Here is a 27,670-nt window from a genome sequence, read left to right as displayed (position 1 = left end):
TGTAAATTAATTCTAATGGTGCAAGTTAAGTAGAGTTTGTTAATATAACTTCTATTTTGAGAAAGTGTTTTGAGTAATTTTGTCTGGGGATGGATAGAATAAGTTTGAAGGCATTGTGCTTTTTAGTGTTATGCCATCACACTATCATTTATCCACTCACTATTTTCCTCTGCTACTCACCCTGCTGTGTCAAGGGATTACTTGATAAAATCAATGCGAATATTTGAAGGAGAAGCAGAGGAGGAGAGGCAGAAAGGTTCCAGCTTTCCAATCAGTTGAAAAAGGGTGCAAGGCAAATACATGATGTCAAAATGTTGGCAGCAAAGAATCCCCAAGGCAAAATTATTTTGAATTTGATCCAAAGATCGCTGTCATTTTTAAAGCAGCAGTTTTTAAGGGCACTGTTTATTAACAATCTAACAATAACCATATTAGAGACTTCTATTTGATGCTTTTCAGTACCATATGGAAAAATATATGCACCCCCACCCTGCCAAACGCCTCACCCAGCATAGCTAAATCTGATTTCTGTTCATACTCACTGACAGTATTAATGTCATACTATCTTTGCTCTTTTCTGAGCAGGGATGCCAAACTCCATTCTGCCCCCCCGCCACATCAGATTTGCAGTTAGATGCATCTAAGTATATTATCTACTTTGAGATTACCCTTCAAGCTTCCATTGCCACAGTTCACACAATAGTGATTATAGGTGAGAATTACAGTAAGTAACTGACACAAACAACAGTACTTGTATTTAAAACAACACCTTTAACATAGATGAACGCCCCAATGTGCTTCACAGAAGCATTATTGGACAAAATTTGAGACCAAACCACAAGAATACTGGGACAGAAGCTTGGTCACTGCCTGTTGATCTGCTATCCCTTTGCTGACTCACATCAAGTCCCATTCACCCATCAGGCCTGTGCTCGCTGACCTACATTGGTTGCCAGTTCATCGATGTATCAAATTTAAAAATTTCATCCTTGTTTTCAAACCCCAAGATGGCCTTGCCCTCCCTATCTATATAACCTCCTTTAGCCCCACAACCTTCCAGAAAATCAGCACTCCTGGAATTTGGCCTCTTGTACATCCCCAATACCCTTCACCCCACCGTTAACCAGCTTGTACCTGCAGCTGCCTAGACCGGCAAGTTCTGGAATTTCCTCCCTAAATCACCTCAGTTAAGATACTGACTTGGTAACCAATTTATAGACCGTGAAATGTTTTGGATCGTGCCAAAGGTGTGAACGGCATTTTTATATGTACATTGCCTATAATACATAAATATTTTTTTCTTCATTTCTGAAGAAATATTGAGATCCTGAAACACCAGATTTTTATGTGTTCAAAACACACTCCTACAATTTGCCCTGGAGGCTATGCTTTTCTCACGTATTAAAGTTGAACTGTGTGTGGTGTGTGTGCGTGTTCAACTGCAATATATATTGTACATAAGTCTTTGATAGCCAGAAAGTGGATAGCAGGGGTGCAGAGAATGTATGTACATATAAGTTAATAGCTTGAGAGATATTTAAGCTTCAGAATATTACAATAATGTATTTTTCTTACAGACATTGTATGATGGTGCTTACCTGACATTGTACAACATTTGCTTCACTTCCTTACCCATCCTCATGTACAGTTTGTTTGAACAAGATGTGCGTCCTCACATACTTCAGTGCAAGCCAGCTTTGTACAAGTAGGTTTAATTTGATCATTACATTCTTAGTATCTTTTTCACATGCTGAATGAAAGCCATTAATTCCTTTTTAAAATTGTGGCAATGAAATATTCAGATTTTAAGCCTATTTTGATATTAAGAGGGGTAAAGAAAAGGGCCATTTTAACCTGGGAGCCGGAATGGTGGAGTTCTAGTGAACCAGCAGTATGGGTCCTAAATTCAAGTTGTGAATAAGTTTGCAGTGGTCATAAAATAGGTTTCAAGTCTCTGCAAAATGCTACATTTAGGTAGTTAATTAACTAAAATCATTCTTGCTATTTTGTATAGCTCATTAATATTTTATATTTTTACAGAGAGATTAGCAGAAATGAGGCCTTGTCCCTCAAAAAATTTCTGTATTGGACACTGCTAGGATTTTGTCATGCCTTTATATTTTTCTTTGGTTCTTACCTTCTGAGGGGAGATGATGCATCCATGATGGGGAATGGGCAGGTAGGACCGACTTTACATTTTCAATAAAACTAAAATTATTTAATGTTTTTTTGTTTCATCTTAGCATATCTTTCCATTTTAAAGCTTAATTGACTTTGAAACATGATGAAAAACAGTGAACTGAGCATCTTTTAGAATTTCTATATCAGTAAAATTGTCTTCATTGTTTAAGATCATGTTACGTATATAACCTTCAGATGTAGTGTGCCATATCCGAGAAAATTGAATTGTATTTGAAACGTACTATCTTAATACTGAGAGTATTCAACGTTGATTATAATACAAGAAGCAACTAAGGTGATGGCTGTTTGGTTTTGAAAACTGGAGTAAAACTAGCTAGTCTAAATTAAGTGCCATGTTGTTTACAAATAGCAGCAACAGGCGCTGTAGTTGGAGAATTTGAGCCAATAAACCACATTACAATGGTGACTGCGTTTGAGTAATTCATCAATTATGAAGCACTTTGGAAAAGCCTGAAGATGTGATTAGGCTCTAACTAGTAATTTTTTTCTCTTTTTAGAAGGTGCACCATGGACTATTGTAACTCTTACTTTGAGAGTTTTACAAACAATATGTTTCCAATTGATATGTTTTTCTGAATGTTTCAAATATTATTTAACATTAAATGTTATGCACTCCTTCTGCTTGAACTTTTGGTTTTCTGCTGTTTTTCCTTTCCTCTCCCATCGCATGCATGACTTCAGATTTTGAAACCTAACAGGCAACTGGTAAGAGTTGACTGTTTTGGATCTTTTATGATGGGGCAGAAGGAGATAAAGGCTATACATTATTAATCCTTCTCAATTCATATGGATAAAACTAAGCTATTACAGTTTGAAGCACACTTCACAATCTGGTTTATTTTACTAAAAATTACTAACATTCACATTTTAGTCATTCAGTGCTGCAATTACTTTATACTTCTTAACTAGATCTTTGATTTAATTTCTTAGAGTGAGTCTGAATGAATAAATGCCAAAGAAGTTGTATAAATCTGATTGCATACATGATAGAAAGAGTAGTCTTTTGTAATGCTTAAATGAACAATGTAAGAGGTTTTGTGCTAAAATATATATAACACTGAAACCTGTGAAAATGCACTGATGAGGTTTTTTTTCAGGCTAAAATCATCTGTATGTCCCCTACTGCAGTATAGAATGTGCTGTGATTATCCCATTATGTTCATAAATTAGAAACAACCATTTGGTGTTATTTGACATTCAAAACAAGTAATAGCAGTGTAAAACTGCTTGGATACAAACATGTCTTTTTTGATCTGTTACTAATATAAAAATGGAGTTCAATGTAGCAGAAATGCCATGATGACTTGAAAAAAGTAATATTTTCTAAAAGATAAGCTGAGTTGTTAATAAGCAATATTTATTTTTGCTATTTGTACTGATCTAGAAATAATAGATGATTCTAGAATATTGTGAAAACTGGCATTATTTCAAAATGACCTCTTAAAAATAACTATTATTATCACAGCCAGGAAATTGGGTGGCCAATCCTGTTCTCAGAAAGATAGTTGTTGGCTTATCAGATGTATTTGGGAGGGCAGTATTGAGAGGGATATTAACAAACACAGTTCCTGAAAATACGATTGTAAAGAGCTTTATAATCTCAAAGTGGAAAGCTATTTTCAAAATGTCAATTATTACTTCATATTCATGAAGTAGGATTCAATATTTTAATGCATTTTTTATGAAATTTAAGTTTATGCATAATCCTGGGAATTCCATTGGCTACTTTCACAATACCCTGATTTGGCACTGGCAAAATTTATGTACAAATATATGAAAACTGTATTGTCATAAAATCCAAATAAAATAGTAACATTTTGATGAGTAACAGCTCCTATGTGACTGGCTACCTGCAAGATGAAGATCTGCCTCACTAATGAAAATCCGTGTTTCACAGTTCACCATTATATATGTTTAAAAGCATATTTTTTTAAATTATTCATTCATGGGTTGTGGGCATTATTGGCTAGGCCAGCATTTATTGCCCAATTCCTAATTACTCTTGAGAAGGTGGTGGTGAGCTGCTTTCTTGAACCGCTGCAGTCCATGTGGCATAGGTACACCCACAGTGCTGTTAGGATGGGCGTTCCAGGATTTTGGCGATGGTGTGTGGCTTGGAGTTAGTGGTGTTCCCATGCATCTGCTGCTCTTGACCTTCTAGGTGGAAGAGATCACGGGTTTGGAAGGTGCTGTTGAAGGAGCCTTGGTGAGTTGCTGCAGTGCATCTTGTAGATGGTACACACAGCTGCCACTATGCATCAGTGATGAAGGGAGTGAATGTTTAAGGTGGTGGATGGGGTGCCAATCAAGTGGGCTGCTTTGTCAAGCTTCTTGGAGCTGCACTCATCCAGGCAAGTGGAGAGTGTTCCAGCATACACCTGACTTGTGTCTTGTAGATGATGTACAGGCTTTGGGGAGTCGGGAGGTGAGTTACTCGCCACAGAATTCCCAACCTATGACCTGCTCTTATAGCCACAGTATTTATATGGCTGGTCCAGTTCAGTTCTTGGTCAATGGTAATCCCAGGATGTTGATAGTGGGGGATTCAGTGATGGTAAAGCCATTGAATGTCAAGGGAAGATGGTTAGATTCCCTTGTTGGAGATCATCATTGCCTGGCACTTGTGTGGCACATATATTACTTGCCACTTAGCCCAAGCCTGAATATTGTCCAGGTCTTGCTGCATATGGGCATGGACTGCTTCAGTATTTTAGGAATCAAGAATGGTGCTGAACATTGTGCAATCATCAGCGAACATCCCTATCTTTGACCTTGTGATGGAAGGAAGGTCATTGATGAAGCAGCTGAAGATGATTCGGCCTATCCTGAGGAACTCCTGCAACAATGTCCCAGGACTCAGGTGATTGACCTCCAACGACCACAACCATCTTCCTTTGTGCTAGGCATGACTCCAATCAGCGGAGTGTTTCTCCCCTGATCCCTGTTGACTTCAGTTGTGCTAGGGCCCCTTGATGCCACACTTGGTCAAATGCTACCTAGCTGTATTGAGCCATTCATTCCATGGATGCATAAGATCTGTGCTAAATTATCTGATCTCTGCAAATACAATGGTTGGGATGCTTCACGTAACCTAAACTGCCAGGGCCAGTGAGAAATATTAAGCCAGGGTTCCTGCATTTGATTGCTGTCTCATGACCCTGTTGGAAAATGGATGTAGAGAAAAAAGAAATTTGAAATCCAGTTTTTTTACTAAAAGAATGAAGCCACAAAATTCCACAGTTTAAAACAGAAGAATTTTTACTATACAACAGTCAAAAAAGCAAACATTTCATACTATTTTAACTAACTACCCATACACGCAAACCAGGAATCAACATAAGTTAAACAGAAATTCACAGGCAAATTGTGGTTGATTGTAAACTATAAATTACACATTAAATGGCAGATACAACGAAGACCGACCTTATGAATTGGCTCGGCAGTCCATTCAGCATATAGGTCATCAATCTCAGTCACAAAAGCCCATCAAAACTCTATCTTCCTTACAATGAATTTTGGCTCCGCCCCTTCTAGGAGCTAGCCTGGTCCCCAACCAACAGCAGCGCATAACCAATCTGAGTTGCACAGGTATGGTCTCCACCAAAAATGGCACATATCTACAGAACGTCATTGACTAGGTCTGGATGGTGTAGATCCATCAATGTTATCTTCAAGTAACAGAACAGCTCAGTGTCTGTATTTGCTTATTCTCAGCTTCTGGGTTTAGCCTCTTGAGCTTGCCTGTTCTGTACCACTGTACTCATCAACTTGTAGGACAGAATTTTTAGCTCGGTGTGCAGACACGTGCCCGACCCACTCAAGCGTAAAATAGCGCATAATGACATCCGGTGAGCATCACAACGTCATCCCGCGCTCACGCGATATTTCAGTCGGCAGGCGCGTGCAAAAGTCAGAAGCGCGCACGCCTACAATTAAGAGGGCAATTAAGCCCACTAAAGTTCCAGTTGTACCTGATTTTTTGTGGTCTGTCCAACCTTACAGTTGGTGGTCGGGCAAATCTGCCAGGCGGGCCCTTGCATTATTGATGAAATCCCATCAAAGGGCAGGAGGAGGTTTCTGTTATTAAATTTTTTAAAATAAGAAATGCATGTAGATCAAAAGTTTGGAAGGTGCTGTTGAAGGAGGCTTGACAAGTTGCTTGATGACAAACAGATTTCAGGCTAAGTTATGAAACTAGGAGCATTACGTTCTTTATGCATGTGTTTTAATGGAATTAGAAGAACTTGCATCTGCTTTTCAAATACTATCAGTGATAGAATTGATGAATGCACCATCCATACTACAGAATTTGGTCAATTTGTGCTCGGGGCAATGACTTATTGGATGTAACATACAGTCTTGAAGAGGTTATCTTGCATCTCTTTGGTTAAACATTAGTTTGCATTTAATTGTGATCAAAGCCAATAATTTAAGTTTTATGTTTGTAGTTTAAGAAACACTCAGTGGTCTTCCTTTAAGGTTTAAGTGTTTGAGAAGATTTAACTGCCCCATTTGTTCTCTAATATAAAACATTTTATTAACACTGGGACACAGGCGAGCAGGGTTTTGTGAATATATTTAAACACGCGAGTTCTGTTTTCCCTGTCCAGAGTGCAATGTGAACAGGGTCATATAATTTGGTGCTGCTAATCTCCATGTAGGCCTTGGAGTTGAGCCTATGTTATAAATTAGCCTTCAATCTCATTGTGCTATTAGTCTTTAATTTGATGAGAATTTATAATTATCTAGAAAAGTAACTTTAGTTTACTTAATCAAATGAGTAACTTGGGCTATTTAGATTGCTATCCCATCTGTTTAATATTATAATTGTTGAAATTTACAGAGGAGAGATTTCTTGCTTTCTAGCAAAGGTAATATTCATCAATTACTCCATTTTCTTTGTCATTAATATGCATTCTTTGTGAGGATTTTGGGAGATTTGGATTTGTGTTTTAACTTGCTTCTTTTTATGTTTAGATGTCTGGAAACTGGACATTTGGCTTTTTGGTCTTCACAGTTATGCTTATTACTGTTACATTAAAGGTAAGTGCATTATTAAAGCTGAGGACTTAAGAAATAAGGAGCAGTTTATTGAATTCTGTTTTTGCTAATATGCATTTCCCTATGCCAGTTTCATTTAATGACATGATATGCTATACAAATAAGTGCTATCATAAAATTAAGAATTATTATTGATTTTGATTTTTGTCAGCTCTGCATTATGTGAAATATAAAATTTGTATTAAACTAACTCAAACAAGACTCTTAGGCTGGAAAATCCCTGCCAGTAACAAGGCCAGACCTAGGGGAGTCTTCTCTACCAAGAATGTCTTCAGTGGAGAGAAGGTCTGTCTTCCTGGCCCATGGCTCTGCAGTATTGGATAGGGGAGAGGTTTATTAAAAAAAACAGCTAATGTTAAAATTGCCACTTGGGGGTGGGGGCTGGCGGTCACTGTGTGCTCAGCTTCACTCTGCAAACCCCAGGCTGTAGAGGGAGCAGGCAGGCAGAGGACTAGCTTTCAAAGGTGTCTTGGTCATATCAACAAAGAGCACGAATGTAGCTCAGGGTTTAATTTCCAAGGTAAAAGAATCAGCATCAATTAGCAGCACATGCAGCATTCAGTGATGCTTGCACATTGAGGTGGTTTGGGGTGGTGTCTCTGTGCCGAGTTGGCTTGGAAGGCGTGTATCAGACTGGCCATTGCTCTTGATGCTCGAGGCTCTGTGTTCAAGTGTGGGAACACAGCCCAAGATTGTCATGGCAACTTCTCTCGATTTAAGAGGATCTCATGAACCATCTTTTGAGCATGGGACTATGATCAGCCTAGTGATATTTAAAATTGTAAGTGAGAGATGATACTGTTGGGTAATATGGTTACCCTCATTCCCACTGTGTTGATTCTTGGTTGCAGCATAGTTCCACTGAATCAGTTAAGATCAGTGAAGGTCAGTCAGTTCAGCAGAGATAGGAAATTGAAATTGGGAACTTCCTGACTTGAGTCTAGTGGATAGATTGCTAGACCTTTAGGATTGTGACTGCTATCTGTGTTGGTGATGGGTTGGAGGTGATGACAAATGAGAAGAAAAATGATCAACCATGCAGAAATTAATTTGGTTTGTTATTAACTTACATAAACTGCTTCTTATGCTTGTCTGATATTCATTTAATTGTGTCCAATAGTTGAATTTTGGATGAATCTGATCTTAGTTTATTTATTGTAAACTGGGAATTGTATTTAGAATCCAACTTGAGAGACAATAGCATGGGACTAAGGAAGAATGGTATCCAGAACTCAATTTTAATGACAGGGACTGAATCATCTTTACTTCATGGGTGATGAAAAGAGACATTTCACATGCAGCCTTAGCTCAAGGGTGGTGATACCTTGCCCCTTACTGAAGCTTCCCTGCCTATGATGTTCATAATCCAGCAAGGACATCTTCTGTTATTAGAATGGACTTCATCCCTTATTATATGTACTAACTGCATGAAAAGCTGAAATGATGAGGTCACGGGTGATTTTATGCATATGCTTTGGTCCACGGTCTTGACGGTAATAGAAGGTATACGAAGGGAAAACTAATGTTTCTACCCACTTGAAGTCCAATAATTTCAGCCATTTGAAGTAGCCTAGAAGCTTTTGCATTTCACTACAGATCATAAAAAGTGCTGTAATTTCCTGGCCCCTCATGCTGCAGCGACCTTGCTTTGTACAGGATTCCTTGTTACAAAGAATTTCAGATATTTTTGTCTTCGGTCACCAATTTTCAGACCTTTTTGCCTTTGGCCACTCTCATCCCTGTATCTTGTATTAATGACCCCGAGTTTGGGATTCTCCCAAAAGTGAAAACATGATCTCTACAAAGTAGAGGTTAGTTGAAAAGTCATGAAATTTACATATCATTTGGACCTGTTTCTAGAACTTTTTGTATAGAAACCTTTCATCGTACTGAAACTATAGATAATGCATAATGGTTTCCAGCAGACTTGATGTGGCATTTACACCACATTCATTAACCTTTCGATGAGGATTTCCTTGTACAAATTTTGTTTATGCTTTTCCCCGCCACTGCTGACAAATGGCATCAAAACAGCATGAAATGGAGCCCAGTAATTCCACACTGTGTGCATGTGTGTGTTTATACAAGAGAGAACGCCAAATGCATATATCCCTTTGCATTGTTCATACAATGTCAAATGATATGCTGCTTTATAAGGAATGGAACATTAACAGTGTATTGGTAGAACAAGGTATAATGAGAAACTGTGTCCTTTTTTAACAAAATTAAACTATTGAGTAAGCATACCCTTGAGTCATGCAGTGTTTGACTGCTCTTTGCTTAAGGGACCTTGCAAACTGGAATTTGCTGGTCAGTTTCATATATCCTATTGCTTTTTGGTACTTCTAGTGTTTGAATCTGATAACGAGCTTAGTAAATATACATTCTAAACGCAATAAATACCTAGGATTTGAGCAAGTCAAAAGGGACTGTGTGCACCAAAAATAAAAACACCTTCTTTCTTTTTGGTAAATATTTTCTCTCAAAGAGCTGGAGCTTGGTATCTTGAATTATTCCCAGCTAAAACCTTGGACCTGACTCTAGACTTGAGTGCTATCATAAACAGATTAGTTCCTCAGCAGTGTACCACAAACTAGAATATGGAGCAGAAATCTAAGAGCATTTTCAGGAAACAACATTTCATCAAATATTTGCTTGTTAGTACAGAACTTAAGTATTGATGGAAAAAGAGATATGCTGTCCAAAACCTTTCATCTTGCACTCATCAGGGAGACACAAGAATGTCAACTTTCAAAGGGAATAGCAATTTTATACTGCATGAGAATGGGAGTGCTGATTGGTTGGTAAATTGGCTCAGATTGGTTGAGACTTTGCTGTTGAGAATGCATCAGGGAGCTAGGAGCTATTATCCTTCATGCTTTTGTTTGTTCAAAAATTGTTAGCACACTCAGGATTGTTCAGCAAATTCTGCCCGATTGTGGAATCAGATCTAACATTGAACATTATGTTCTGAGTTTTGCAAGCATGGGTTGTTTGAGTACGGTCAGTGCTCTTATTGTGAACAGTTGAAGGGACATGCTGTTTGATATGATCCGCTAGTTGTTGAGATGGCCCACATGACGTCGCATTGGGGCTGAAATTACCTCACTGGTAATGAATTACATTAACAACCAATTTAGGATTATCAGTCAGACTCACAATGTAGCTCACTTAGGCTTGCTAGAAGCTACATATATTCAAATGCAGGGATCTGTCCTCTGCAGGCAAAAGGAATATGTCCAGTCATTGCACCGTTTTTGAATAAACAAAAGCATGGGGGACAGTAGCTCCCTGGTGCATTTGCCATGTCAGCGTCTCGACCAATCAGAACTGACTTACCAACCAATCAGCACCCCCTTTCTCATGCAGTATAAATTGTTGTTCCCTTTGAAATTTGGCATTCTTGCATCTGTCCTGAGTGCAAGACAAAAACCTTCAACAGCACGTTTTTTTTAGCGAAATTTAATTGGTTTCATCTATTCACAAATGTATGGTTATGAGGGCTATTAAGTTTGTTCCTGTTCATCAAAGAATTTCCTTGTAGATATTATAAATAAAGGTTTCACTCTGGTTATCTTATTGGACCAAAGAAATTTTGAGGACCCCTTCCCATTCTGATCTAATTCATGTGGTACGCTCCAAAAATTTGTTAGCCTTTGGTATAAAGGATCCCATAGCTATCCGGCCCTGGTATTAAAATTTCTCTGGGTGCATTTCTAGATTGTCATCGTCAGCTATCCTTGGAAGATGCTCCCATTTGCTCTGTCTCAGGCTCTTATTGCTTCATTAAATGAGTGGTACCTAACACAATTACCTCATCCCTTCAAAATCATCTCAGTAGCAACTTTAAAACCCCTCAGGCTGCATGCACCAGAGAATCCTTGACATGAAATGTAATTGTACATTGTAAATATAACCTGTAACGACAAGTGAAGTGAGGCACCTCATGTACTGTATTGAAAGAAACTGATCTGTATTGTACCTCACAACAATTCAAATATGACATTATGTAATGTACTTTCAGAAATTCTATGAATAAAGTATATTTTTGGAAACAAAATCTGCTCAGTAGCAGCTAGATTTTTGTTATTCGTTCATGGGATGTGGGTATCGCTGGCCAGGCCAGCACTTATTGCCCCTCCCTAATTGCCCTTGAGAAGGTGGTAGTGAGCTGCCTCCTTGAACTGTTGCAGTCCATGTGCTGTTAGGAAGGGAGTTCCAGGGTTTTTTGGCCCAACATCAGTGAAGGAATTAAGGAATTTAGTTATGCTGGCACTGTTACTTAGCAATTTGCCCTTGGTAGAGTGGTATCAAAAGTAGTAAATAATGCAAATTTCTTGAAGTTCCTAAAATAATCACCTTTTACTCGCAAAGTGGAAATCTCATAATTAGATTTTAAAACAATTGAAAAGTGAATTTTGTTTTCCATTGTTAATTATTCACCTGATTGCCAATATTCTGAACCAATGACGACCTCCTTAGATGTTACTGAGGTGAAAATTGAAACTGATTGAAAAATGCTTCATTAGTTTAATTGGAATTTCTTTTAAAATTTGACTGTGGTAGTATTTTGTTTTATGCCAACCCTGCTGGTACCTTTGCTGTTTTTTCCAGTAACCCTTTTTAAATTAACACTCTCTCTCCCTCTCTCTGTGTTTTCCTCCCCACTGTCATCCTCCCTCCAAAAAACCACAAGCTTGGAATAGAGACACACTACTGGACCTGGATAAACCATTTTGTTACCTGGGGTTCGATAATTTTTTACTTCGTGTTCTCTTTGCTTTATGGAGCAATACTTTGGTGAGTAGCAATTTGTGGAATATTTGATAAACTGATTTAAAAAAAATACAATTTTGGATATTTAAATAATTTAAATATAAATGTTTATAGCTAGAAAATTCCACTAATCTGTGGCTTTAGATGTGGATCTTGAATATTAGTATCACATTTCAGTTTTTGGTTTCAGCCACTCAGTCGCTTTTTCGAATAGTTGCACGCAATAGTCGTGAGAATTAAATACCAAGCATATGTACATTTACTTTTGCAGGAACTAACATTTTAACATCCAAGTACTGTAGCAATACTATAAAATAAAACTGAAGTCAAAATTTGAAAATGGAGAAAGATGGTGTGTTCCCTGAATATAAAATATAATCTCTAAATGAAGAATAGTGCAGTGAGTCATATCTGAGGACTGGACTAATAATCAGCTCAGATGAGAGAAGAAAGTCTTCCCCTCTTGTCATTTGTGATGGTTTTGTGATGGGAAATGAATTCCAGTCGCCTCAATTGAATTGTAATAGTGACATTCAAGTCCATCGCAAAAAAACACCCTAGGGCAGAAATTTACGGCCCCTCCCCCGGTGGGATTTTCCAGCCCCACCGAAATCAATGGACTTTTGAACAGCTCGCCGCATTTTATGACCAAGCCCCCACCATGACAGGGCTGTAAAATTCCACCCTAGCTGCCCATAAAGACTGGTACTACATTGTCATTCATACTGCAGCTGTAAGGATGAATGGTGTAGGAGATAGAAAATTTGTATTGCAGCAACAGAGTGCTCTTCTGAAATTGGAATCAAAGCATATTACTGGGCAGAGTGAGAAAGCTCTGCACTTGAACTAGCCAGCTGTTTCATATAATGTTGGATGCTAAAGCGAGGAAAATGCTATATTCCCTATCTTTCTCTTAAGTACAATTAACCCCATTAATTGAAAAATTCCACAAACTGTAAAAGTGCAATATGCTACAAGCAATTATATAATTCATTCATTTGCATGACTATTTTGAATTCGGGAGTTAATATTTGTGCAGAGATAAGGTACTAGGGCTATTGCTTTTAGGTTAAACTGGTAATATTTTTTCCAGCAATTTGTATTGGACCTACAGTATCTCCTTCTTGACATTTGTTAGCATAAAGAATGCCCATTTTGAAATTAATTCTGTTATCTAATTCTATATATCTGGTAGTGCAGTGCAGAAACAATTGATTAATTTGTACATTGAATCACGGTGACTGGAATAAAGGTCATTTTAATATGTTAAATCATCTACTTGGTAGAGAAAAGTGAATCACGCAAAAATAATGAGAATCCTTTGGTAAGAATGGAGAATTTGGGCAGGATTATCAAGTTAACATGAAGCTGTCATCAGCATGTTTTATGGGTACATATTCAATTTTTAGATGTGTTGTAGTGGCATTTCAATACATGAAAGCTTGCTTAAATTTGTGTCTTTAACAATATCTTAAATGACTTCAGAATTAATGTAAGTTTAGACACTTGGGGGAAAATATTTTCCTCCATCGGGGGGGGGGATGTCCGATCGGTGCCCCCAATTGGGGGCGTTGCACCATTTTACGTGGGCGGGCCAATTAAGGCCCGCCCAGTGTGACGTTCGCCAGGAAGCGCTATGCACTCCCTGTGTGGGCAGGGGGGGATTCCCTCAGCCGAGAGTACGCTCTTTCGCGCATGCACGTAAAAGAGCGCACTGATCTCCCTGAGGCTAAGCGCTGCCTCAGGGAAATCGGCTCCAAATTAAAATTTGCAATAAAAATGATAGAAAAATTTCCCTGACATGTCCCATCATGTGGCACTGTCACATGCGTTGGGACATGTCCATAACTTTAACTGAAACCTTTATTAAAAATTTAAATACCCTCATGAAACCTCATCCCGCCCATGGATGAGGTTTCATGCTTTTTCTGAAGGCTGCCAGGGCTCCCGACCTGCCCACCAACTTTAAGGTTGGACGGGCAGGTCCATTAATGATTTTAATTAGTTTCTCAATGGCCTCAATAGGCCATTGACAGGTCGGCGTGTGCGCAGCTGACTCGGCTGCACCCCCGCCGACCTGAAAATGGAAATGACGCGGGGTGATGTCGGGAGTTCCACCTGATGTCATCCCGCGTCATTTTACGTGTCGGCGAGCAGGCCTTGCTTCTGCTCGGCGGCCAGAAGATCCTGCCTCTGGGGTTTATTGCATTGGGAGAGATTTTTTAAAAGGTATGGCCTGGGATTAAGGCGGAGTTTCACAGGATTGCACAGCAAAAACACACTTAACAGTGCTTTTAATCTCCAATTTCTTTCTTCACAGGCCATTTTTGCAGCCGCAAGACATGTACTGTGTCTTCGTTCAGTTGCTGTCCAGTGCTTCAGCCTGGCTTGGCATTATTGTTATAGTAGTTGCCTGCTTGTTCCCTGACGTCCTAAGGAAAGTATTCTGGAGGCATACACGACCTACCTTGCTACAAAGATCGCAGGTAAGTGTTCCCCTTGTATCAACAGTGGCACATTCAGATGCATTGCAGTTTATCTTTGAGTTTAAATTTTTGTGCAGGTTACCAGAAAAAATCATCCAGTTGAATAACAGTTGGTATTTTTGTTGTTTGCCATTTTTTGTGTGAATTTTATAGATGTAAAATGGTATACACTTGCAGTTCATATCAGATGGATACCATATAATAATAATGGCCTGTATCTTAACTGCATTATAAGAGTACAATACAATAGCAGTTTGCAATTATTTTAAAAATCAGCATTAGCAAGTTGATAATTAGTCTGCTATCTGTGTGTTTTTGCACAAAGTGTTAGGTAAAAGTTGTAGTCAGTCGGTGTCATGACGCGATGGGCTGAAAGGCCTCTTCTGCACTGTGCGATTCTGTGATTCTGAGTGGTTTTATTTTGAGCAATATTTTGCTCTTTCACCACATGCATGCGTAACTCTATTTTCTCAATCATTACAATATGCCGGTGCTATTTTGTGATGGGTAGGTGACAGAAATTGTATCCTGTTAAATTGTGCAATGGATAAAAAAAAATATAGCAAGTGGTGGTGAGCCACCATCAAAATGGAAAGTGACATAAAACTGGAATGTTTTATCAGTTATCCATTTAAAATACAGTATAAATATTCTAGCATAATATTAAAGTTGCAGCATAACCCTCAAAATAGATTTTATATAACCGATTTGTCCATGTATCTGTGACATGTGTCAGGAGTAACAGCACATACATCTTAAAGGTGTAAATGCTTGCCATGATATGTTGATGGCACTTTATTTGAGGCAGAATGTGAAGGCATTGGAGAAAGTACAGAGGAGATTTACAAGAATGATTCCTGGGATGAAGAACTGTAGCTATGAGGATAGATTGGAGAGGTTAGGATTGCTTTCCTTGGAGAAAAGAAGGCTGAGAGGAGACTTGATAGAGGTATTCAAGATCCTGAGGGGTATAGATAGAGTAAATAGGGAGAAACTTCCCACTCAAGAGAGCATCAAGAGCTAGAGGGCACAGATTCAAAATAATTGGCAAAAGGAGTAAATGTGATGTGAGGAAAAACTTCTTCATCCAGAGAGTGGTTTGAGTCTGGAACAAATTTCCTGAAAGGGTGGCGGAGGCAGGTTTGATCGAGGTATTCAAAAGGGAATTGGATTGCCACCTGAAAAGAGGGAATGTACAAGGTGACAGAGATAAGGCAGGGGAGTGGAACTCTGGAATGTTCTTTGAGAGCCAGAGCAGATTCACTGGGCCGAGTGGCTGCTTCCTGCACTGTTTAAAAAAAAATACTGTGATACTGTTTTTGAAAATTACTATGGAATTTGCTTCCACTACCTTTCAGGTAATGCCTTATGATCTTAACAACCCCACTGTGGGGGAAATATTTCACTTTATTTCTACTATAATTCTTTTGTCAACTATTTTAAGTCTATTACCTCTGGTTATCGACCCACTTGCCAGAGGAAAATTTCTCCCTACTTGCTCAAAACCCCTCAATCTCTATTAAATCTCCCCTTAACCTTCTATGCTCTAAGGGTAGCAAACCCAATTTCCCCAAGTCTCCCCCATAACTGAAGCCCCTCTTCCCTGGTACCATTATAGTAAAACTTGTATGCACCCTCTTCATAGCATTGACATCCTTCGTAAAGTATGGTGCCCTGAATTGAATACAGTACTCCAGCTGAGGCCAACCAGTGATTTGTAAAGGTTTAGCATAACTTCTTTGTTTTTGTATTCAGTGTCCCTGTTTACAAAGCCAAGTATCCCATATATTTTCTTAACCCCCTTATCAACTTGCCTTGCCACCTTCAATACATAGTCCCAAGGCTCTGCTGCTCTTGCACCACCTCAAAAATATTTAGATTGTATTCACCATGGCTTCTTCGACATCACCTCCCAAGCCTGCAACCTCTATCATGCAGAAGGACAAATGCAACAGACGCAAGGGTAACATCACTACCTCTAAATTCTCTCCCAAGTCATATACCATCCTGACCTAGAAATCTATCACCCTTCCTTCACTGTCACTGGATAAAAAACCTGGAACTCCCTAACAGCACTGTAGGTGTACCTCAATTGCACAAACTGCAGCAGTTCAAGAAAGAGGCTCACCACCACTTTCTTGAGGACAATTAGGGATGGGCAATAAATGTTGACCTTGCTAACAATGCCCACGTCCTGTGAATGAATTTAAAAAAGTGCCTCTTTATGTTCCCCAAAGTGCATCACTTCACACATATCCATATTAAATTGCATCCTGAAGTCTGATGCTATCCTCCTCCACTATTTGCTAAGTTTTGTATCATCTGCAAACTTGTACTCTCTACACCCAAGCCTGTCATTTACATATAACAGTAATGGGCCTAATACTGATCCCTGGAGGGAACCCCATTGCATACTTGCATTTTGTGACATCTTGAATCTTAAGATGTTCAGACGAACCTCCAACTGTCCTGCGAATGCCTCTAATGTCTTTGACTCTATAGTCTTAACTAGCAGATTATTTCAAACATTTATCATCCTTTAAATTTAGAAAATAAACAGGTCTCCTGTGGCACTGCTCATAGTGAGCCAGAGGCTTTAAAGAGCAAAAGTGTTACGTTAAGTTGCATTAAATGGGAATTGCTGCAAAGGACACACATTTGCAATACTGGGAAGGGGCCAGAGTCTAGCAGCACTGGGGCAAAATAAAGGGAATTAGCACTGGAAAACTTAAAACAATGACATGAAAATAATAGGAAACTCAAGACTTTCTACATTGAGATAATGTAGAGACTTGTAGCCTGTGTTTCTCGAAACAATGAAAATTTGAATTTATGTAGCATCACAACATCTCAAAGTGCTTTACAGAAGGAAAAATTAAAAGCAATAATGGAAGAGTAAAAGTTTGGTCAGAAAGATGTACTTTTAAAGATGGAGTGAAATGAAAGTGTCCGGAAAGGGACTTCCAAAGGGTGTATTTGAGGCATCTGAAGATATGTCCAAAAATGTGGTTTGAAAGATGGTGGAATGCACAGAACCAAAATGTATTGGAAGAGACTTAGAGCTGTAGGAGATTTCAAAATCAGGTGGCTTGAAGTCATCGACAATTTTAAGGTTAGGACGAGAATTTTAAATTCAACATATTGAGATCAAGAACACCATATAGATCAGTGAAGAGAAGGTGATTGGTAATTGGGTCTAATTGCAGGACAGGATACAGATGGCTAAGTTATGGACAAATTGGAGTTTATGAAGGGAGAAATATGGGAGGCTATGAAGGAGGACTTTGGAGGATAATGACTTGTATGGCACCTTTAACATCATAAAATGTCCCAGGACGATTCACAGAATTGTTATAAAGCAAAATTTGACTCTGAGCCATATAAGGTGAAACCTGGACATATTATCGAAAGCTTGGTCAACAAGGTAGGTTCAAGGAGTGTCTTAAAGGAGGACAGATGGTGAGGAGGAAGCAAGCATCCCCACTTCTGACCTTATGTTAGAGGGAAGCTGATTGATAAATCAGCTGAAGGTGGTTGGGCATGGGACACTATGCTGAAGAATGCATGCAGTGATGGCCTGGGGCTGATACGATTGGCCTCCTTCAACAACAATCATGTTCCATTGTGCTAGGCAGGACTTGGATTTTTCCCCATTCCCACTGACTTTAATTTTGCTAAGGGTCCTTGATACGACTCTGTCAAATAGTGCTTTGATGTCTACAGCAATCTCTCTCTCATCTCACCTCTGAAATTCAGCTTTATCCCCACCGCCCAACCCCACCCCCACCAAATGTTTGGACCAAGGCTACAATGAGACCTGGAACTGATTGGCCCTGGTGAAATCAATACTGGTAAATACGATTAATTATTTAAGTATTGAGAAAGAGTTAAGCCCAGCTGCTACGTGGATGTCTAGCATATCTAGAAAATATTCAAACAGCATCTGAGCAAGTAGAGGAAGCCTTGTAGTAAGGCTTCTTAAAATAAAAGCCCAAAATAGAGAGCAAGGACCTGGATTCTTGCAAAGAATTCTTAACACACGAAATTCTGGATCTTGATAGGAATGTTGGATGATGCAGAGCTGTATCGATGTAAAGTACAATCCCTTCAGGAAAAAGAATGTCAGTTTGGGCTGTTCACATATTATGGTCCCTTTAGTGTCATTAGGAGAGGCCTGGCCTTTCTGTCTGGGAATGGTACACTGTGTAGAGGAGCTGAAATTGATAGGTTATTTTCGAATGGAGAGAAATGTGAAAGTTGCTAGTTAAGTTGGAATATATTAATTAAATTTTATGCAGAATTTGTTTTATTTTGTACAAATGCACAACTGTGTATTCCTTCTTTATCTGCTTTACATTACTTTTTCAACTAGATCACGGTTGTGTCGCTCTATAAAGGAGGATTCAAACCTCCCAGACAGTCCTCTAGCAATAGAAGAATTATTAGCCACATTCACTCCCTTATTCATATGTAACTGCAAGTGGCCATAAGCTGGTTTTCTTTCGTTTTATTTTTGAATAAGAAAGGTAACCCTGTTTAATGAAAGCTTTTAACTGAATATATATTTAGATCTTAAGATGAAAGGTACTATGCCCTTAACATCTGATCCCTTAATATGGTAAGAGCCCAGTCTTTTGTTGTAACCACAATAGATAGGTCAGCGATTGATTGAGAAAAGCATGGCTAAATTTGTCCCATTTATTATACGAATGGGGGATGCTCTTAAAATGCTCTATATAATTAGTAACAAATTACTTTAAAATAATTCACCTATGAACATATTTTGGCAAATAAAGATTTTGTAAACGCCTCAGATCTTCAATTTGGGATAATGGCATGGAGCTTGTCATCTAGTCTTCAGTTGCATACCTTGTTTTTAGTTGTCCTTAAATCTATCCATTACTTCTCTGTCCATCCCATGAAGATGATGGCATGAACTAGGTTACAGCAGGGCCAGGGAGAGAAACCATGGGCCCTGGTGCTTCTCCTGTTTCCAGGCCCCTTATTCCTCTCCTCCTATCATGTATGATATTTTTTCCCCTCTCCAGATTCACTAATCAATTCACCAAACAATCATAGGTCCTGTTAAAATGATAACATCCATTGTTGGCATCTGGTCACAAATATCGTACGATTGTATACACAGTATGGGTCATTAATATTAAGAGCAGCAAAGATATAAAGCAATGTTAGTTTGTGTACACGTGGTAGGTGATCCCACCACAACTATTAAACAAACCAGAGTGTACAAATTTTACTTTAACAGCATCATGCAATATTGTTAATTTGACAGGAAAATATCCCATTGGTTAATTATAACACTGTGCAGACGATAACACTGATTTTGGTGACTGTCTCAGCCCCCACTAACATGTTCTGCACATTGCACCATATGAACACGGTGACAGTAAATTCATACTTCGGGGTGGGAAGATTAATACTTGCAACCCAGATAAACTGCACAAGACATTTTCCATTCTGTAGAAGAAGTAGAAGACTTTCTCCTGCCTGGGTGCATGATATTATTCAATCTAATTATTTATGACTACTGAGCAACAAAGTGGAATGATTGAACAACATTGTCAGTGAGAAGCTTTGGAGCCCTCAGGTGTCTCTGCAACACAACTTTTAAGAGGCCAGAGCACAAAGACTGGTTCACAATTGTATCTGTGTTTTCTTGATAAGCAAGTCTGTAGACTCTGCTGATTGTTGCTTCTCTGTACAATATATTTTCAATATCTTCCTTGCAACACAACTTTATTACGATATCCAATACCTTAAAAAACTCATAAAAGCACCAAGATAGAATGGAATAATAGGTAAGTAGACAAAAGGACAAGATTTAAGTCAATGGAAAAGACTCTTGAGAATCATGTACAGTGTAAAACAGGCTACTGATTCACAATGAGCCCATTACACACTCCTGTCCTAGCAATTTCACCCCAAAAAGCCTGTTCAGCAAACCTCCATTAGCAGCAAAATAAACAGAACTCCAACCATGATTCCATCCTCTTTTTGCAAGGTAATTAAGGATGACAAAGGCCATCTAGCCCAACTCATCTCATCCATCCAAATGACATATGTACTAGGAGCTCCTGCTAATAGGAGCCATTTGGCCCCTCAAGCCTGCTGTGCCATTTGATAACATTGCCTATATTATAAGAGTGACTACTACAACTCAATAGCACTTAATTGGCTGTAAAGCAATTTGGGATATCGTGAAAGTATTGTATAAATGTAGGTTTTGTGTTTCTTTCATTACATCTGCATGCAGTAGGCAGAGTTACAGTGCCAATGGTGAAATTAGAGGCCCAATGCTGAGTCCCTAAGGATAATTAATCACAGAGCAATCGACTAATGTTAGGAAAGTGGCTACAAAGATATCACTACATTTACAAAACAACTCAACTCTGTAACTAATGCAATCGTACCGGTCTGACTCCTCTGGCACCAAGTCACAATGTACCATAAATGGTATCTGCCCCTTTTACGCTAATGAAACTATCCCCAGGATAGGTCAATCAAACATCTACCTGCAGCTCAGGAAAAATGTATATTGAAAAATTCAGATCAATAATTCAGAGAAGAATGATACATGTTACAAAAATTTAGTACGGCCTTAATTCAAGAACTGGATTGTTTCCCCTTCCCTAAGAAGCTGTCATACAAATTATGTTGTACACTTGTGCATTACAGTCTATCTAGGGTGAACTTAGGATGGTGTAGAGATTTGTAAAACCTTTCTTTAAGCAATCTCCACATGACAAATAGGGATTTCAATCCCAGACTTTGCAAGAGTAATAAAACGGGCGATAGTGAGTCAACACCCTGTTTTACATCACTCCCAGTTTTTAGTTTCTTACACTTATTTTGATGAGGCCCAAGATTCTCAAGCCTCTGGTACATCAATGCAGCATATCATCAGATATTTGTCTAATTTAGGGCATAATGAAAATTTAGACTGCTATTTATATGTTGGTTTAAATTTAAAAGTAATTTTGAGACATGTACAGTATTTAATTTTGTACTGCTAAACGTTAAAAGTGATCCACCCTATCGCACCCCATCTCCTCACCTCACCCCATCTCCACCCCATCACCTCCCCGCACTATCCCCATCCTCTCAGCTCACCCCACCTCCATTCCCACACATCCCCACCCCTTCACCTCCCACATACTCTCATCCTCTCACTGACCACACCCCCCCGACTCCAGCATCCAATTAGCTCTCAAATGATTAAGGGACTTAGCTATTGAACAGATCTGCAATCAAGAACACTCTTAATTGCTGCTTCTGACCTTTGGGCACTTCATGGTTTTTTGGTGGGCTTTTCAAAATTGGAACCACAAAACTGTCAGAAGGAGCAGCTCACCAAAACTAAGCCGGAAAACCAGCTGTTAAAAAATCATAACCCTCAGGTTGAAGGCTCTGATTTTTTTTAATAACAGTCTTTTAGGTCTGGCTCCTCATTCTGGACACTGTTACAACACTGAGCCAGGGCCCTGGCGTTTGGCACCATACGAGCAGGAGTAGGCCATCCAGCCCCTTGAGCCCGCTCTGCCATTTAATAAGATCATGGCTGATCTGATAGTAACCTGAAATCTGCATCCCACCTACCCCCAATAACCTATCACCCCCTTGCTTACCAAGAATCTATCCACCTCTGCCTTAAAAATATTCAAAGACCCTGCTTCCACCACCTTTTTCAGGAAGAGAGTTCCAAAGACTCATGACCCTCTAAGTGAAAAAGTTTTGCCTCACCGCTGTCTTACATGAACGACCCCTTATTTTTAAACAGTGACCCCTAGTTCGAGATTCCCCCACAAGAGGAAACACCCTCTCCCCATCCACCCTGTGAAGACCCCTCAGGATCCTATATGTTCCAATCAAGTCGCCTTTTACTCTTCTAAACTCCAGCAGATACAAGCCTAGTCTGCCCAACCTTTCCTCATAAGACAGCCCACCCATTCCAGGTATTAGTCTGCTAAACCTCCTGTGAACTGCTTCCAACACATTTACATCCTTACTTAAATAAGGTGACCAATACTATACACGGTACTCCAAATGTGGTCTCACTAGTGCCCTGTACAACTGAAGCATAACCTCTCTACTTTTGTATTCAATTCACCTCGCAATAAATGATGACATTCTATTAACTTTCTTAATTACCTGTTGTACTTACATACTAGCCTTTTGTGATTCATCTGCACCCCCCTCTCCCGAGTGTTGGGTTTCAGCAGCTGTCCAGTAATTCACTCAGCTCGACATGTTCCATGTGTGACCTAGTCTGAATGCCGGTAAGCCGTTTGGCTATAGGACAGTCTAAGTTGTGTATATTCTATTGTTGTCCAATTTGGAGAAGTTGACGGATAGCTTCAAAAAGCTTCACGACTTAATAAACAATGTGCAGGTAAAGAAAGAGTCCTGAATGAAAGCCCAGAACCAGGATGTCTGAATAAGTTAAATTCAACAAATTGTATTTCTGCAACAGCTTTTATGAAGTAAAAGTGTCCCAAGGAGCATTATCAGACAAAATTTGTCATCAAGCCACCTAGATATTAAGACAGGTGACCAAGGTGTGGTTTTAGTGGAGTGAGTTATAGGAGGGGAGAAAGGTAGATGGGTGAACAGGTTTAGGGAGTAAACTCCAGAGCTTGAGACCTAGACAGCTGAAAACTCAGATTTCTTTTAGCCTTCTCAACTCCAGTGGTAATAGTCCTGTGGTAATATTCCAATAACCTGTCTGTTCTCCTGAAGTATTTTATAATCTTCATTGTTTGCCAGTCCTCCTCCTTTTGTGTCTTTAGCAAATGTTGATATTGTGTTCCCTATGGCCAAGTGGAAATTGTACATCCTGATAAAAAATGGACCCAGCACTGAAATAAAAGCAAAATACTGCGGCTGCTGGAAGCCAAGTGCTGGAAAAACTCAGCAGGTCTGACAGCACCTATGGAGAGAGAAACAGAGTTAATGTTTTGAGTTCTTTATAACTTTTCTACAGAGCGAAGAAGAGGAGTCATATTGGACCCAGCACTGAAACCTGGGCTACACCACTTTTGACTTTTCACCAAGCAACACCCCTTAACAGTAATCCATTGTTTTCTTCCCATCAAATATAATGTTTTATATCATTATTGAGCAATTTCCAAAAATGTACATACATCTAATGTGTTCCCTTGGCTATGTAGTCAGTCATTTCAAAAAATATACTCTTAAAGATAACTTGGCCAGAGTGGACTGGGAGCAGCTATTTTTAGGTGAATCTGCGTCAGAGCAGTGGGATTCATTCAAGAAGGAAATAGGGAGAGTACAGGGCCAACATATTCCAGTAAAGACAAAGGGTGGGACCAACAAATCCAGGGAACCCTGGATGTCGAGGGAAATACAGGATTGGATAAAGAGAAAAAGGGTGGCTTACGGCAGATACTGAGGGCTCAAAACAACGGAAGCCCTAGAGGAGTATAGAATGTGTAGGGGGGAACTTAAAAAGGAAATTAGGAGAGCAAAAAGGGGGCGTGAATAAACATTGGATTTTCCTTTATTTTACCTGCCAAAGTTATTTTACAAGTACATCAAGAATAAGAAGAAAGAGAAAGGGAAAGAGTAGGGCCCATTAAGGACCATAGTAGTAATTTGTATGTGGAGCCGGACGATGTAGGCAGGGTTCTAAATGAATACTTTGTGTCGGTGTTCACAAGTGAGAGGGATGGCGTAGGTATGGGAATCAGGCAGAAGGACTGTGATATAATTAAAGAAATTAGCATAGAAAGGGAGGAGGTTCTGAGTGGTCTAGCAGGCTTAAAAGTAGATAAATCTCCAGGCCCGGATGAAATGTATCCCAAGCTGTTGAATGAGGAAAGCGAGGAGATAGCAGGGGCGCTGGCAATAATTTTCAATACCTCTCTGGCCACAGAATAGGTGCTAGAGGACTGGAGGACAGCCAATGTGGTACCGTTATTCAAGAAGGGAGGAAGTAATAAACCAGGGAACTACAGGCCAGTCAGTTTAACTTCAATGGTGGGGAAACTATTGGAAGCAATTCTGAGGGACAGAATTAATCTACACTTGGAGAGGCAGGGATTAATCAAAGACAGTCAGCGTGGTTTTGTTCAGGGGAGGTCAAGTCTGACCAATTCGATTGAATTTTTCGAAGAGGTGACCAGTTGTGTAGATGAGGGCAATGCATTTGACGTAGTCTATTTGGACTTCAGCAAGGCTTTTGATAAGGTCCCGCATGAGAGACTGATAACGAAGGTAAGAGCCCATGCGACCCAAGGCAATTTGGCAGATTGGATCCAGAATTGGCTGAGTGGCAGGAAGCAGAGGGTGATGGTCGAGGGGTGTTTTTGTGACTGGATGCCTATGTCCAGTGGGGTTCCACAGGGATCGGTGTTGGGTCCCGAGCTGTTTATGGTGTACGTAAACAATTTATACGTGAATGTAGGAGGATTGATCAGTAAGTTCATGGATGACAGGAAAATTGATGGGGTGGTAAATAGTGAGGAGGATAGCCTTAGATTACAGGAGGATATAGATGGGCTGGTCGGTGGCAAATGGAACTTAATCCAGATAAGTGTGAGGTGATGCACTTGGGCAAGAGAAACAAGGCACAGGAATACACGATGAATGGTAGGACCCTGAGAAGAACCGAGGATCAGAGGGACCTTGGTGCGCATGTCCACCGGTCCCTTAAGGTAGCGGGACAGGTAGATAAGGTGGTTAAGAAGGCATATAGGATACTTGCCTTTATTAGCTGAGGCATAGAATATAAGAACAGGGAGGTTATGCTGGATCTGTATAAAATGTTGGTTAGGCCACAGCTAGAGTATTGCCTGCAGTTCTGGAATCCGCATTTTAGGAAGGATATGATTGCACTAGAGATAGTGCAGAGGAGATTTATCAGGATGTTGCCTGGACTGGAGAGTTTTAGTTATGAGGAGAGATTGGATAGACTGGAGTTATTTTCCCCGGAGCAGAGGAGATTGAGGGGGCACATGATTGAGGTGTATAAAATTATGAGGAGCATAGAAAGGGTAGACAGGAAGGAACTTTTCCCCTTGGTGGAGGGATCAATATCCAGGGGGCATAGATTTAAGGTAAGGGGCAGGAGGTTTAGAGGGGATGTGAGGAAGAATTTTTTCACCCAAAGGGTGGTGGGAATCTGGAGCTCACTGCCTGAAAGGGTGGTAGAGGCAGAAACCCTCATAACATTTAAGAAGTACTTGGATGTGCACTTGCAATGCCATGGAATACAAGGCTATGGGCCTAGTGCTGTAAAATGGGATTAGAATAGTTGTTTGACTGGTCCAGACTCTATGGACCAAAGGGTGTTTTTCTGTGCTTTAGACCTCTATGACTCACCTTTAACATGTCCTTTCTGGCTACCTGTGAATATGTATCTCTAAATGTTAATTTGGTTTTGGATTATGGATTCTAGGATTTTCCCATGAGTCAGACTAACTGATCCATAATCCAAGAAATTCAACTCTTGCTTCGTATGCAGCCCTCACTTCTTTCGCTCAATCATTGGCAGTTGTGTCTTCAGCTGTTTAGGCCTGTGGCTCTGGAATGCTTTCCTTAAGCCCCTCCACCTCTCTTCCTTTAAGACTACCTTTTTGACCAATTTTTAGTCACCCCTCCTAATATCCCCTTCGGTTTGGTGTGAATTTTCATCCATTACGTTTCCCTACACTAAAGGTGCTCTATAAATGCAAGCTGTTATTATCGTCGTTTGTTTTATCTTTCTCTCCTTTTATGAACAAAGTTGTTATACTGGCCACTTTCCAGTCCCACATCACAGTTGTAAATCTGAGGATTAAAAAAGTATAATGAGAGCCTCTGCTGACTCCTCTCTGACTTGCATCTTTGCAATCCAATAACTTGCCCACTTTAGATTCCTAACCAATTTCTTTTCTACCTAACAACTGTTTCACATCCTTCTCCAGTATACGTATATTCTCACTTCTGCTATTCGTAAACACTGATGCAAAATTAAATATCTTTTATTCTTCACAGCTAAATTACCACCTTCATCCATAAGTGATTCTACAATCTGTAATTATCCTTTTACTTTTAATATATGCTTCTAAAAGTCCTTCCTATTTACTTTTACATTATCATCTGAGCTTCTTTCAGATTCTGTATTAGACCTTCTAATCTTCCTTTTCATTCTCCCACACTCTTTCCTATATTTCCCATGATTTTATTCAGATGTGTTAACCTTAGTTTCATAAGCATCCCATTTAGATTTCAGTAGAGTCTTAATTATCTGTATAATGCTATCCTTTGCACTTTTTCAATTTATATTGAAAACATTTATATTCAGAGAAACTGAGTTAATACTTTTTATTAATTCATGGGATGTGGGCATCGCTGGCTAGGCCAACATTTATTGCCCATCCCTAATTGCCCTTGAGATGTTGGTGGTGAGCTGCCTTCTTGAGCCACTGCTGTCCATATGGTGTAGATACACCCGCAGTGCTTTTGGGGAGGGAGATCCAGGGTTTTGACCCAGCGACAGTGATGGAATGATTAGCTAGTTCCAAGTCAGGATGGTATGTGGCTTGGAGGGGAACTTGGCGGGTGGTGGTGTTTCCATGCACCTGTTGCCATTGTGCTTCTCAGTGGTGGAAACCATGGATTTGCAAGACGCTTTTGAAGGAGCCTTGTTGAGTTTCTGAAGTGCATCTTGTAGATGACGCACACTGCTGCCACTGTGGTGGTGGTGGTGGTGGATGTGGTGCCAATCAAGTGGGCTGCTTTGTCCTGGATGGTTGGAGCTGCACTCATCCAGGCAAGTGGAGAGTATTCCATCACACTCCTGACATGCCTGGTAGATTGTAACAGGCTCTGGGGAGTCAGGAGGTGAGTTACTTTCAGCAGAATTCTCTGCCTCTGACCTGCTGTTGTAGCTATAGTATTTATATGGCTAGTCCAGTTCAGTTTCTGGTCAATGGTAACCCCCAGGATGTTGAAAGTGATGAATTCAGCGAGGGCATTGCCATGAAATGTCATGGGAAGATAGTTAGGTTCTCTCTTGTTGAAGATGGCCATTGCCTGGCACTTGTGTGGTGCAAGTGTTACTTGCCACTTATCAGCCCAAGCCTGAATATTGTCCAAGTCTTGCTGCATATGGGCACAGACTG

The 27,670-nt window shown here is 39.7% G+C and overlaps 1 protein-coding gene across 3 annotated transcripts in view; it reads left to right on the top strand.

Moving 5' to 3' along the window:
* The window catches only part of atp11b (ATPase phospholipid transporting 11B), a 191,344-nt gene that overhangs the window by 127,789 nt on the left and 35,885 nt on the right, over nt 1-27,670 (top strand). For all 3 annotated transcript variants that reach the window (XM_078563954.1, XM_078563956.1, XM_078563957.1), the window contains exons 24-28: nt 1,578-1,705; nt 2,041-2,179; nt 7,180-7,245; nt 11,960-12,063; nt 14,360-14,525. In XM_078563954.1, coding sequence (XP_078420080.1) covers nt 1,578-1,705; nt 2,041-2,179; nt 7,180-7,245; nt 11,960-12,063; nt 14,360-14,525 — 603 coding nt within the window. The remainder of the gene's footprint in view (nt 1-1,577; nt 1,706-2,040; nt 2,180-7,179; nt 7,246-11,959; nt 12,064-14,359; nt 14,526-27,670) is intronic.

The sequence above is a fragment of the Cetorhinus maximus genome, chromosome 19 (assembly GCF_964194155.1).
Source record: "Cetorhinus maximus chromosome 19, sCetMax3.hap1.1, whole genome shotgun sequence".
NCBI classification, from domain to species: domain Eukaryota; kingdom Metazoa; phylum Chordata; class Chondrichthyes; order Lamniformes; family Cetorhinidae; genus Cetorhinus; species Cetorhinus maximus.
This window is presented reverse-complemented; position numbering and strand designations above follow the sequence as displayed.